This window comes from Lissotriton vulgaris, chromosome 9 (assembly GCF_964263255.1).
Source record: "Lissotriton vulgaris chromosome 9, aLisVul1.2, whole genome shotgun sequence".
Taxonomy (NCBI): domain Eukaryota; kingdom Metazoa; phylum Chordata; class Amphibia; order Caudata; family Salamandridae; genus Lissotriton; species Lissotriton vulgaris.
In genome coordinates, this window is record NC_141697.1 from 896508467 (window position 1) to 896521176 (window position 12710).

The 12710-nt window shown below is 45.2% G+C and overlaps 1 protein-coding gene across 11 annotated transcripts in view; it reads right to left on the bottom strand.

Moving 5' to 3' along the window:
- RYR1 (ryanodine receptor 1) overlaps positions 1–12710 on the bottom strand; it is a 1215008-nt gene that overhangs the window by 372929 nt on the left and 829369 nt on the right. For all 11 annotated transcript variants that reach the window (XM_086938669.1, XM_086938668.1, XM_086938662.1 and 8 more), the window contains one exon: positions 4620–4726. In XM_086938669.1, the coding sequence (XP_086794795.1) occupies positions 4620–4726 (107 nt within the window). The remainder of the gene's footprint in view (positions 1–4619; positions 4727–12710) is intronic.

Sequence of the window (12710 nt, forward strand, 5' to 3'; positions counted from 1 at the left end):
GAGCAGAGAGGCTTGTTCGCGCAGCAGCGGGCACTCACCTCCAACCAGTGGGAGTGGATGGGGTGCAGCAGCCTGAATGCGCAGCAGCAGCCAGTCAGCTCCGGATAGTGAGAGTGCATGGGGTGCAGCAGCCTGGGTGCGCAGCAACTGTTGTACACCTCTGGGCAGTGCAAGTGTATGGGCTACACCAGACTGTTGACCATAATATCAAGAACGGCAATAACATTATCACCGCTTTAGCGGCAGGAAACTGCTGCTAAAGCGGCGATAAGTGGCTTGATAATATGTCCTTGAGAATTCTCATAGAAGTCCAGGTTCTGGTGTGAAGGACATCAAACCTGGGCTTCTATGGGAATTCACAAGGGCATATTATCAAGCCCCTTATCGCCACTTTTGCAGCAGTTTCCTGCCACTAAATCGGCAATAGTGTTATCGCTGTTCTTGATAATATGGCCCTGGGTGCGCAGCGGCTGTTAGACACCTCTGTGTAGTGGAAATAGATGGGATGCAGCAGCCTGGGTGCCCAAAGCAGAATCAGAGAATTACCCACGTAACGTTGCATATAGTCTGCAATTACCAATTCTATACTATCTTTCAGATAACTAAACTTGAGGGTGCAGTATGTCCCGACACGTGGTTGGAGACAAACCGGCGGCACAAAGGTGAGCTGCGAATATATTCTCCAGTGTTAACACTCCCTCTCTATCTCTTCCTTTCTCTCTCTCCCACACTTTCTTTCTTTCTCTGTCTCTTCCTCTCTCTTTCATTTTTTCTTTCTCTCACTTCCTCTCTCTCTCTCTGTTTCTTCCTCTCTCTCACACTATTTTTCTCTCTTCCTTGTATCTCACTCTTTCTTTCTTTCTTTCTTTCTTTCTTAATCTTTCTCTCTTCCTCTCTCTCACCCTTTCTCCCTCTCTCTTCCTCTCTCTCTCTTCCTCTCTCTCACACTGTTTCACTCTTTCTCTCTCTCTTCCTCTCTTTCTCTCTTTCTCTCTCACACTGTTTCTCTTTCTGTCTTCCTTGTATCTCTCTCTTTCTCTCTCACACTCTTTCTCTGTCTTCCTCTCTGTCATACTCTTTCTTTCTGTCTTCCTCTCTTTTTCTCTTTCGCTCTCTCTCTTCCTCTCTCTGTCACTCCTTCTCTCTCTTCCTCTCTCTCACATTGTTTCTCTCTTTATAGCTTCCTTGTATCTAACTCTTCCTCTTTCTCTCTCTCCTTTGCTGGACGCATAACACACCATCTTATTTTTCTTTTTGTCTTGCAGGCTGTGATTCACAAATTGTCGAGGGATGACATGCCAGGGCTATACATAGTTTTATTTGTTGTTGTTTTGTTTTAATAAAAGGGTTTACACACATCGTTTTATGTGTTGTTGTTTTGTTTTAATAAAATGTTTTATGTGTATATCCATACATGACTTAGGGCCAGATGTAGGACGGCTAGTACCGGTCGGTAATGACCGAAATTAACGAATTTCGGCCGTTACCGACCGGTAATAGGCTTTTGTTATGTAGGGGGCCAATTTACAGATTCGGTAAATACCGAATCGGTATTTACCGAATCATCATTTACCGATTCTGTACTTACTGAATCGGTAAATGACATGTAGGAAGCACTTTGAAGAGTGCTTCTGTGCTTTAAGGACTCGTTATTTACCACCAACCATTAGTTGGTGGTAAATAACGAATACCTCTGTAAATGCAAATCTGTGCATTTACACCAGTGCCATGTGGCAGACATACCTGTGTGCCACATGGCACACAAGCACTATTCAGGGGTGCAACAGGGTTTCAATGTGACACCCTGCCACCCTTGTAGGTATTCCCCCCTTACTGATTCGGTATTTACCGAATCGGTATTTCCCATTCATTCCTATGGGCCTCCAGGCCCAAAGGAATGATTGGCAATTACAGAATCGGTAAATACTGAATCTTGATGATTCGGTCCTTTTTACCGAATTTTTAGCTACGTAGCATTTACCGATTCGAAAATACTGAATCGGTAAAATTCAGTACTTTCGAATCGGTAAATACTATTTACCTACATCTAGCCCCAAGATTCTTATTTGTCGAACCTCAAAAGCATATCTTTTATTAAAACTGCAACACCAGCCGATTTGTTAGGCTCCATATTTAAAAACGTTCCTGTCACATTTGTTGGTGGGGGGTGAGCGGGGATGGCGGTCAAGGAGCTGCTGCTGGGGGATGTCGGAGTAGTGTTGGGTGTCCAACCTACATCACCGTTCCCTCCATTGCATCTCTTCCCAGAGACCTACAAGCCGGCAGGCTGCTTGCAAAAATGCGGGCCCGACAAGTCGCACTGGAAGAGCTGCGAGCCCACCAGCGGTTCGAAGAGGGAGACTTGCGAGCCCAAGAAGGTTGTTAATGGTATGCTGGTGATGGGGGAAGAGGGTGCGTTACCTGCTGATGTGGGGAGAGGCAGAATGAAAGGGGTATCTCTCACAGACAGAGCTCCGGTATGTTTCAGAAATGCCTCAAACAGATGCCAGCTGACAGACTGAATCACAAAATGGCTTTTCAATATTCATATAGTGAGACACATGAACAGTTTGTATCCAGGCTCGCAGAGGGACAACTGCGGCCTGTCCCCTCAACTCACAAAGTCAGAACTACGAGCCGTCCGCTCCCAAAGGAACAGCAGCGTAGTAGCTCGCAGAAATACAAGCACAGCAGCGTACTAGCTTGCAAAGGTAGAGAGCTGCGAGCCAACGTACTGGCTTCTAAAGACATATCTCCAAAGTAGTGATATTGAGCAGAGGGAACATGAAAGGGTTATCGTCCTAGTAGTATTCTAGAGTGGAAGTCAAGCTGCCTGGCGCTCACCTATTTCTCCTTTATTGTTAATAAATCTTAAACCTTCACTGCATCCAAATCATCCTTACACAGAGCTCCGCTATATTAAATTGCCCTCAGAACCTTTCTTTTATATTTTCACTTGATGCAAGGCACAAGATGGCTGCTAACACTTCCTGGTTTCAAGTGATAGCAGCCAATCAGAGGACACTTCCTGCTTTGAAAAGTTAGCAGCCAATCAGAGGCAAGCTAGTGCTCGCAAATAAGGCACATGAAACCCCCCTCCCAACATGAGTGAAGCCCCAGGACTGCGAAGTCCACAGCGGGCCCCCACAACCACTGCAAGCCCACACAATGTTTTTTAAAGAAATGCCCCCATAACCTAGCCCACCCAGGGACATCATTAATATAAAACGGGGGAACCCGCGACTCCAGCGCAAATTGCACAGTTTTTTTTTTTTAAAGAAATACTTTTTTGGGCCCTGGAGGTCTTTCTGGGACCCCTCAGAAGGTCTAGGGGTGTCAGAGGGTTTCTACCCCGCCCCCTTCCCTTGTTGTATACTCCTTTTTTGGGTGCTCGTTTCTATCGAGCCACAAGATGGCTGCCAACACTTACTGGTTTGGAGTGTTGGCAGCCAATCTCCCAATACTTACTGGTTTGGAGTGTTGGCAGCCAATCACAGTGGAGCTTGTGCGCACGACTTAGGCTCCGCCCAGATATCGAAACTTTTATTTTTCTAATTTCTCAGCAACTACTGAACGGATTTACACCATTTGAAAAAAAGGTCGCTTTCTGAACCATGCTCTACATTTCTGCCAAATTCTGGGTAATTCTGTTCAGCAGTTCGAGCTGTAGCTCGTCCCAAAATTTTCAATGGAAAATAACATGGAGAAAACGACTTTTGGGACCCTTCTTTTTTCTCAGCCCCCGCTAGACGAATCACCCCCAAACTTTCAGGATAGGAGCTGACTTTGATAGAATTTTTTTTGAGAATTTCAGGAAGATTCGTCAAACGACGCCAAAGTTATTAGCAAATCAAAAAATGCTTTTCCTATGGAAACTAGGTTCTAACTATAACTGCCTACTGGCGACTGCCAGTAGGTAATAATATTTAACTGCTCCTACAAACAACTGATATCAATCTTTCCCGCTACAAAAAAACATGATTGAGAAAACAGATGAGAACTGAAGTCAAAGCATTGAGGTGGCCACTTTATCATTTCAGTGCAATCACCACAGCTGCACTTCCAAAGTCAAGATGGAGCTGTGCCATCTACCATAACCAGAAAGCTATGGCTAAAGTTTTAGATCTAGTCTGCACCTGGGATAGCCAAAGCTGAGGAATTGGGAGATAGATCAAATATCCACCAGAAAGATTGTTACAGAAGTTAAATAACTTCCTTTTCGCGCATAAAGCACAACTGGATATCAAAATTGAATTTTATGTAAAAGGACTGTCACTGTCAGATTATAGAAACCTGATGAACCACACTTTTACTCAAATTGGGAGATTTCAATTTAAAAATGGAATATTTTATATGGAATGTTGCAAAGTTGATTCTGTAAAATCTGTCGTAAATTTGACTTGTGTGCTTTCTCTGAGATGGATTTGTAATCTGTTGCAGATTTGACGTCTGTGCTTTCTCAGAGGGGATTTTGTCGGACTTCAGATTTTACAGGGGTGTATAGAAATTCTACTGAAGAACCAGATAATCCTTACACTATTCAACTGTATTATGTCTTGGTCTGTTTGGTCTCTTACCCTCACCTTCTACTAGCCAACCTGGCTTAGTTGAACACTCACCTTTTCTCAGTCAGGGCTGTCCGGCTGAAATGCAAGATCAGTTGATGCAAAGGATCTGGCTTCTTCTCCATCTCCTCTTCTTCATCCTCTTCTTCTTGGCCCGATCGCTAAAGGGGTACAGAAAGTTTAGGGAAAGGATAGATGCCAGTAACAACAATGATCCTTTACTTTTATCCATATATTACATCTAAAAATTGATACCTCTATATTTGCACATTTGTGGCAGAAACACAACATCAAAAAGGTGCTGCTTTCACTCTATATTGGCCTTTTGGAACCACTATGGTTACGGTACTTCCCCCATTATGTGTGAATTTTGGAATAAAACCTACCTACAACTTGTACAAAACAAAGCAGAAGGACAGATCAGCAAAGTAACAGCCTATAAGAACAAGTTACTTACCTTCAGTAATGCCTTATCTGGTAGCCACAAATTCCTTACCTTGGAATTATCCCCAGGCGTCAGGCTGGATCCGGAATTTTTTTGGGGAACATTACACCTGCATGCTAGTAGGTGGCATTGTTCAACTCCATGTGGCCTTGTCTGGGTCGGAAGTGACATGCGCGGTGCCTATGTAAGCACCAACCCAGCATGCTGTCACAGTTTTTTTCGCGACTTTCTTCGACAGAAAAGAGGAGCTATGAAGAGTACTGACCACTGGTATGTGAAAACTAGGGCCATGAGAGGGGAAAAAGCTCTAAGTCTATAAATCTGTTTGCAGAGCGGGGTGGATGGGTGGGTCATAAGGAATCTGCAGCTAGATAGAGTGTCTACCAGTTAAGGTGTTACCAAAGTAAACTAATTTGTTCATCTGATAGAGACTTCTAGCCGCAGATTTCTTATCTTAGAATAAATACCCAAGCAATATCTCCCCAAAAGAGAGTCTGCGGAACAATTTCACACTAGATATTCCTGCAGGAACGAGCGGACAAAGCGCTTGTCCCTATGGACCTAACTGTCCAGGCAGTAGAGCTTAGTAAACATGTCCTAAGATGCCCGCATTGATGCCTGGCAGATGTCCAGGACATAAATCTGCATGCTAATGCAGTGGTCAGAGCTTTGGATCTGGTGGAAAGAGCATGCAAACCTTCAGGGAGTTGCTTCTAGGCCAATGTGTAGCAGATTTTGACACAAAGCACAATCCATCAGTAGATAGTCCATTTCTGTACTGACTGTGAGAAGTTAGCCTGGCATGTGATGTCCACTATTCTAGTGGGCACCCTGCACCAGTCTAAACGACCCTTATTGATGGTGGTTGTAAAGTCAACCTTATAGACAAGCTATCCTAGTGGTAGCATGGACCAGCAGTCTTAGGCTAAAACCTCAGAGAGCATGTGAAGCAAGCTGTTTTACCAATTATAATCCCTTGAGTACCAAATGAAAGGACACCACACAAGGTATATATCAAATATATACGTATTTATTTCTAACACAACCCCTCTGAACTCTTTATGAGGTCAGAGATCGAAATACATCACAAGTTACTCATTAAGCATACAATAAGTTGCACACATACAATTCTGCCCTATGGGCCTCACAAACCATATACTAAGTAAGTGGTATAAGAACCACTTCAGGAATAGGGAATAGGCCTAGGTCCTAGGGAATCGCTGGGGCTACACTTGGCAACCAAAGGTTAGGAAGTAGGACACCCACGAGAGACGCATGCAGTGTCTAAACACAGTCGCAAGTTACCATTGACTTACAATGGAGAACGTAGAAGTTACAGTTTTAAGACACTTCCGGATGGACTATGGTAAATCCCCTTTAAACTAGGACACTTCCAGAGTCAACACCCACGGGAGCACCGGAGTACTCGAGTTACCTCACCCAGGGAAGCCGGGTGCATAGGTGTCTTTTCGTGTTCGCTTTCGTTGATGTTTTCTATGGAGATCTGCAAAGAAGTGCTGCAGGCGACCAGAGGAAAAGTGTCTGGGTTGATCCAAGGGTGGATCGGAGATGAGAAGAACCTGAAAGCAGAGGGACAGAGTCTGAGTCACTAGCCAGTGACCAGGAAGAAACCAGGAAGGAACCATGCAATGTCGAGTTGATTCAGGTGAAGAGGTGAAGCTTGTCTCTGCAGCCACGAGGACCAGGAGGCATCGACGACGACCAGGAGCTGGATTCGAGCTGTACCACGAAGGATCTAATTGACTGCGGTGTTGGTATCCGGACTGGACCCAACGAGCCTTGGTAACCGCAATTCACGCAGGTCGTGAAGACGGGCTTCGAGTCAGACCAGCAAGGTCTGGGGAGCTTCTCCTTTGGTTCGTCTTAAGAGGGCTCACTAGCCAAGGGGCTAGCAACCTGGAAGACGCGTCGAGCTGAAATGCAGGAGCAGGCCCCACGCGGCACTCGTGGAGTATGGAGGTCTGAGCTTCGGTGCAAATGGCGCTCGGGTCTGGGGCTTTCGCAAACCCCAATGAACAACTTCGAGGGTGCCTCGGTAGTTGCACTGTTAGCAAAGTAGCAGAATGTCCAGGGTGTCCGGTCCCACGTCTCTCGTGTTCGCCACAGGTCTCAGCTTTGCTGTGGATGTGGATCGGAGCCGGAGAAGTCTGGAAGTCCAGTTCCTGAGTAGCTGAGTCTTCGGGTTACGGCAGGAGTGTCGACAAAGCAAACCAGCAAGTTACTGGTGGTGCCTGTTTGCACAGGGTGGTCACTCCTTGACCACAAGGGAGATGTCTACAGTCTTCTAGTCGATAGAGAACATCGAAGGTCCAAGAGTTTGTATCAAAGTTTCTTCCAGGATTAATCTAAAGTCTTTAGACACAGCTCCTATCTTTATACTGATTTTAGGGGCTGGATTACCTGCTAGGTCCGTCCTATGGGTGGACCCTGAGAAGGGGGTGGTTACACCCCTTTCCCTTTGTCCAGTTTCGCGCCAGAGTGGGGCTGAAGTGCCCCGGCAACTGGTTTGAACCGGGCTATGCATGGAGCACCTTGTGTGCCCCATGCAGTGTCTGGAAAAGCATCTTTCCATTGAACCCACCCTGCCCCAATACACTACAGGCTGTCTGGGGAGGTGCTAGCACCTCCCCTGACAGGAAACCTATTGTCCAGGCCTCCCTTGCCGGAGTTTCGTCCAGCAGCAGGAGGTCAGACTCGTGTCTGTAGCAGCAGCATCCATTTTGTGATGCTGAGGCTCTGTTTAACTTTAACCGGGTAAAGCAGTAACTGCATGTCTTCTCCCTCTAGAAGGGTGGAATGCTACCCCCGCCGCCAGAACTGGAAGGGGGGGGGTAGTATTCCAAAGTGTTTGACACCTTACACAACATGTTTTGATAAAGCCAAACCAAAGTTAGCATTAACCGCGAGGATTATAATGCACTTAAGAGTATATGGTATGGCTATATCATAGAACAGCTATAAGAAGAGGGTTTCGAAAGCTGCAGAGGGGCTCAGCTCATGCTAGGGCACCCTCTCACATAAAACTAAGCACTCTGCCTCCAGGATTTTCAAGGCCTGCCATAGGAGTGACTTATAGGTATATATGTGTCTATATATAAGGGTAGATATAGGTATAATATATCTAAGCAAGGTGTGATTACACCACCTTGCCCAAGCTGAGTGATCAGCCTGTGGTGTCAGTTTGGATGGCCAGCCAGGGGTGGCATAATACATGCTGCAGCCACTGGTTGGCCTTGGATGCACCTAGGCCCTGGGTACCTATGGTACACTATACAGGGGCTCACAAAGGTGACCCAATACCCAATCAGGTATGTACCTAATGTACATGGTATCAATTTAGAGAGAGAACAGCTGGGCTGTGGGTCTGATTAGCAGGCCCACAGCCACACTAAAGTCGAAAAACCAGAGAATCACAGCAAAAAGTGGGGGTGATCATAGGAAGCAGACCATACTCTCCTACACTGACTTCCCTTTCTGGGCTGCGACATACCCCACAAAGAGTTGTTCATTCACCCAGAACTTTCTTGTGTGGTCAAGGTAGTATGACAACACTCTTTTTGGTTCCAGACAGTGGAGTTGCTGCTCCTCCTTAGAGAGATGAGGCAGAGCAGTACAGGAGGCAGGGGAATGGACTGGCCTACATGAAAGAGAGTGATCACTTTCAGTCGGAAGGAAGCTTTGGTGTGTGGCCTAAATAAAAGAGAGGGATCATGTTCGGTAGGAAGGAATCTCTAGTGCGACGGACCAGCTTGTCTGGGAAGATGTTAAGATACGGAGACTCAGATGACAAAGCATGGAGCTCACTGCCCCTCCGAGCAGATGCCATTTCCTCTGGAAAGGCCATGTTGATAGTAAGGAACCTGATAGGACAGTTATGTAGCAACTCGAAAGGAGTGCACATCCGGAAAAATGTAACTAAATTTAGATATGACTGAGGCATGATGAAGGGTTAAGGTGGGAACAAGTGTTGGAGAATGTAGGAAAGTAGGATCTGCTTCTTATGGTTAACCCCACTTTTTGCTTTTTGCACCCACTGTTTTGACTAGTCTGGCTGGGATACTGCTATTCAGGACCCCAGCCTATCTGCTTTCTCCCTTAAATTCATATGTATGTACTTTGGTACAACTTCAGATTGGATACTGTGGTACCCTTATCAGTCCCTAGTATATGGTACACATGTACCAAGGGCATAGGTACTCCAGAGGCCTCCCATGGGCTGAAGCATGTATTATGCCACCCATGAGAGGCCATGAAAATGGAACCTTAGGTCTGCTACTGCAGCCTGTGTAAGCTGGCGCTTGCACCACTTACAAGAGATATAGGTTTACTATATCTATATATATATATGTCACTACACTAAAAACCCTATAGCAGGCCTTATCAATCCTGATGGCAGTGTGGGAGACCATTCTCCCGGGCTGTACGTGATACTACCAGACACATAGGTGGAGGTGCATTCTAACCTCGCAGTAAATGCTATCTCGAAAACGACTGCAACAAAGTATGTCGTGTTTGGTGTCAAACACCTTGGAATCATACCACCACACCAGTAACAGGTGTGGGAGGTATGATTCCTCCCCTCAGAACCGAGGTTCTGGGGGTACCTAAGTCTACCGGTACCAACTTTCTCGAGCCTTACAGCACACAATGGATGCTGCCAGCCACAGACAGGAGTCTGCCCTCCTGCTTCTGAGCCAAGCTCGAGCAGAGGAAGGCAGAACAATAGGTATCCTGACACGGAGAGGTGTGACCACCTCCCAGACAGGATTGAGTGTATTGGGGCTGGGTGGGTGCACTGTCTCAGTGCCAGAAAGTCTAGTTCCGGGGCACATTTGGTGTCCCTGTGAGTAGTCCAGCTCAAACCAGTCCTGGGAGCCATTTGCTCCTGCTCTGGCGCGAAACTGGACAAAGGACATGGGATTAGCCTCCCCTTGGCCTGTCCCTCCCCTAGGAGAGTCCCTAGAGTCTGTCCAACCCTTTACTGTGGGTATAAAACGGGTTACCTGGCTACAGGACATTAGATTTTACTTAGACAAGATTCTGCAAGAAGATACCACTACACTTCGACTGCCTGGACATGCCGGACTTTGCTGGACCTCCCTTGCGCTCGACTTCGTCTCTCCTTGCTGTCCCCAGTCACGCCACTGTCCGTGATCCATACAGGCTCTGTGCAGGACCCTGTGGACCTCCAAGACAACAAAAGAATCTCCCTTGGGGTGAAGGAGTCACTCCCTGCAAACGAGGCACCGTAAAGCATCTGACCGGTTTGCTGATCCTGAGCTCCTGCAGACTCCGAGGCTAAAGCAACACAGGAGGTGGGATTCTGAAGGTCTCCGAGGTCGAGCTGCCCTCTTACTGAGTTTGAGACAGATATGCCTTGTGGGGACTGTATACCCGTACCCCTGTGAACCGCGTCCATTTGCAGCTGCACATTGGGCTATTTGTAACACTGAGAAGGATTCCGGCATCCTCGCACTCTGTGCCCTGCTAGCTGGTATCCTGTGAAACCTCCTGAGGTCCCGTTGGGCCTCCTGTGCCTTCGGCCTCTGGGTCCACTTGAGGGTCAACTTTGCTTTATTTGGGCTCCCCTGGTTGCCCCAGGCCTGCCCTGACTCCCCTTGCTGCAGTGAGTCTCCTGGGCTCTGCTGGGCCAGATTGACACCGCGTTTGACCATCTATTTTGGAAGTAGGGGACCCCTATATAGTAATATACTCGCTATACATAGGGAACAATAGCTGGTTAGAAAAGGTCTATAGCCAAGTAAATATACTGAATAAAAAAACAAAAATGATTGAATATAACTGTTACTCAAAACATAAGGACTCATCACCAATAAAGTGGATGTATTCTTTAATTTTATTTTTCATAAATATATATTTTTTGTTATTTATATATAACAGTTTTTTACATAGTTGGATCTATTTCATTTTAGTGAAATTTAAAATTTATATGGCAGTATTTACAGAAAATTCATAAAAAACACACATAACAGACACACAGTTTGCATTAGAAAAATAAGAAGATGGAGGCAATGCGGTAGATGGACACACTACGCGTGTTTCGGTTCGTTAGCCTTCATCAGGTGACCCGTCTATTGCACTACAATTTAAAAACATATAGGTGAAAGTGAAAAAGAGAGAATATATACATTGGGTTTCTGCGAGCAACAGTTTATTTAAGACACTATACATAGTGACAATATAGAGCTATAGTCATAGAGATTTAAAAAAATTGATTGCAAATATCCTAGACCTGTTATGTTGTATTTACATAGCCACATGTCTAATATATATACCTTTATCTAGTATGTACAAATCATGCGTTTGCTCCATAGGATCGTAAGTGTACTAACATTCTTAGCATGACTAAATGGCTTCACTCCAACCATCTAAGAGGAAATGTATGATACATTTCCTCTTAGATGGTTGGAGTGAAGCCATTTAGTCATGCTAAGAATGTTAGTACACTTACGATCCTATGGAGCAAACGTATGTTTTGTACATACTAGATAAAGGTATATATATTAGACATGTGGCTATGTAAATAGAACATAACAGGTCTAGGATATTTGCAAACAAGTTTTTTAAATCTCTATGACTATAGCTCTATATTGTCACTATAGTGTCTTAAATAAACTGTTGCTCGCAGAAACCCAATGTATATATTCTCTCTTTTTGACTTTCGTCTATATGCTTTTAAATTGTAGTGCAATAGACGGGTCACCTGATGAAGGCTAACGAGCCGAAACGCGCGTAGTGTGTCCATCTACCGCATTGCCTCCATCTTCTTATTTTTCTAATGCAAACTGTGTGTCTGTTATGTGTGTTTTTTATGAATTTTCTGTAAATACTGCCATATAAATTTTCAATTTTACTAAAATGAAATAGATCCAACTATGTAAAAAACTGTTATATATAAATAACAAAAAATATATATTTATGAAAAATAAAATTAAAGAATACATCCACTTTATTGGTGATAAGTCCTTATGTTTTGAGTAACAGTTATATTCAATAATTTTTGTTTTTTTATTCAGTATATTTACTCGGCTATAGACCTTTTCTAACCGCGTTTGACCATCTACATTTTTTGCCGCTGCCAAGACTTGTTGGTGCTCCAGCCGGACACCGGCCCCTCAGCAATCAACATCTTTCGTGGGACAGCGCGTATCCGGCTCCTGGTCGTCCAAGACATCTCCTGGTCCACACAGCTAAAGAGTCAAGATTAAGTATGGGCGAATTTTGCGAATCTCGCGTTCGCGAATTTTGCGGATTTGCGAACTCGCAATCCGCAAAATCCGCGAATTCCCGCGAATTTGCGGATTTTTTTTTATGTTCGCACGGGTTTCTGCAAGTTCGCGAGGGTTTTGTACAATTTCGCAAATTGCGAAATTGTACAAAACGCGTGCGAACTTGCAGAAACCCGTGCGAACACAATGTGCCCAGTAGGGTATGTGCCTCTTGTGTGAATAAAAGGTCAGAGAAAGATCAGTTCAGCAGATTAAGAGAAAGAAGCTCCTGGTCACAGGAACAGCACGGGTATTGCGCTCGTGAAAGTCAAGGATGCAAAGCCTATCCAGCATCACAGCTGATTTTCCACGGTAGATTTGGGAAGAAGGCACACCTGTCCAGCCTCGACGACGCTCACGATTGTTTTTGGGCTAATGAATGAGTCACTG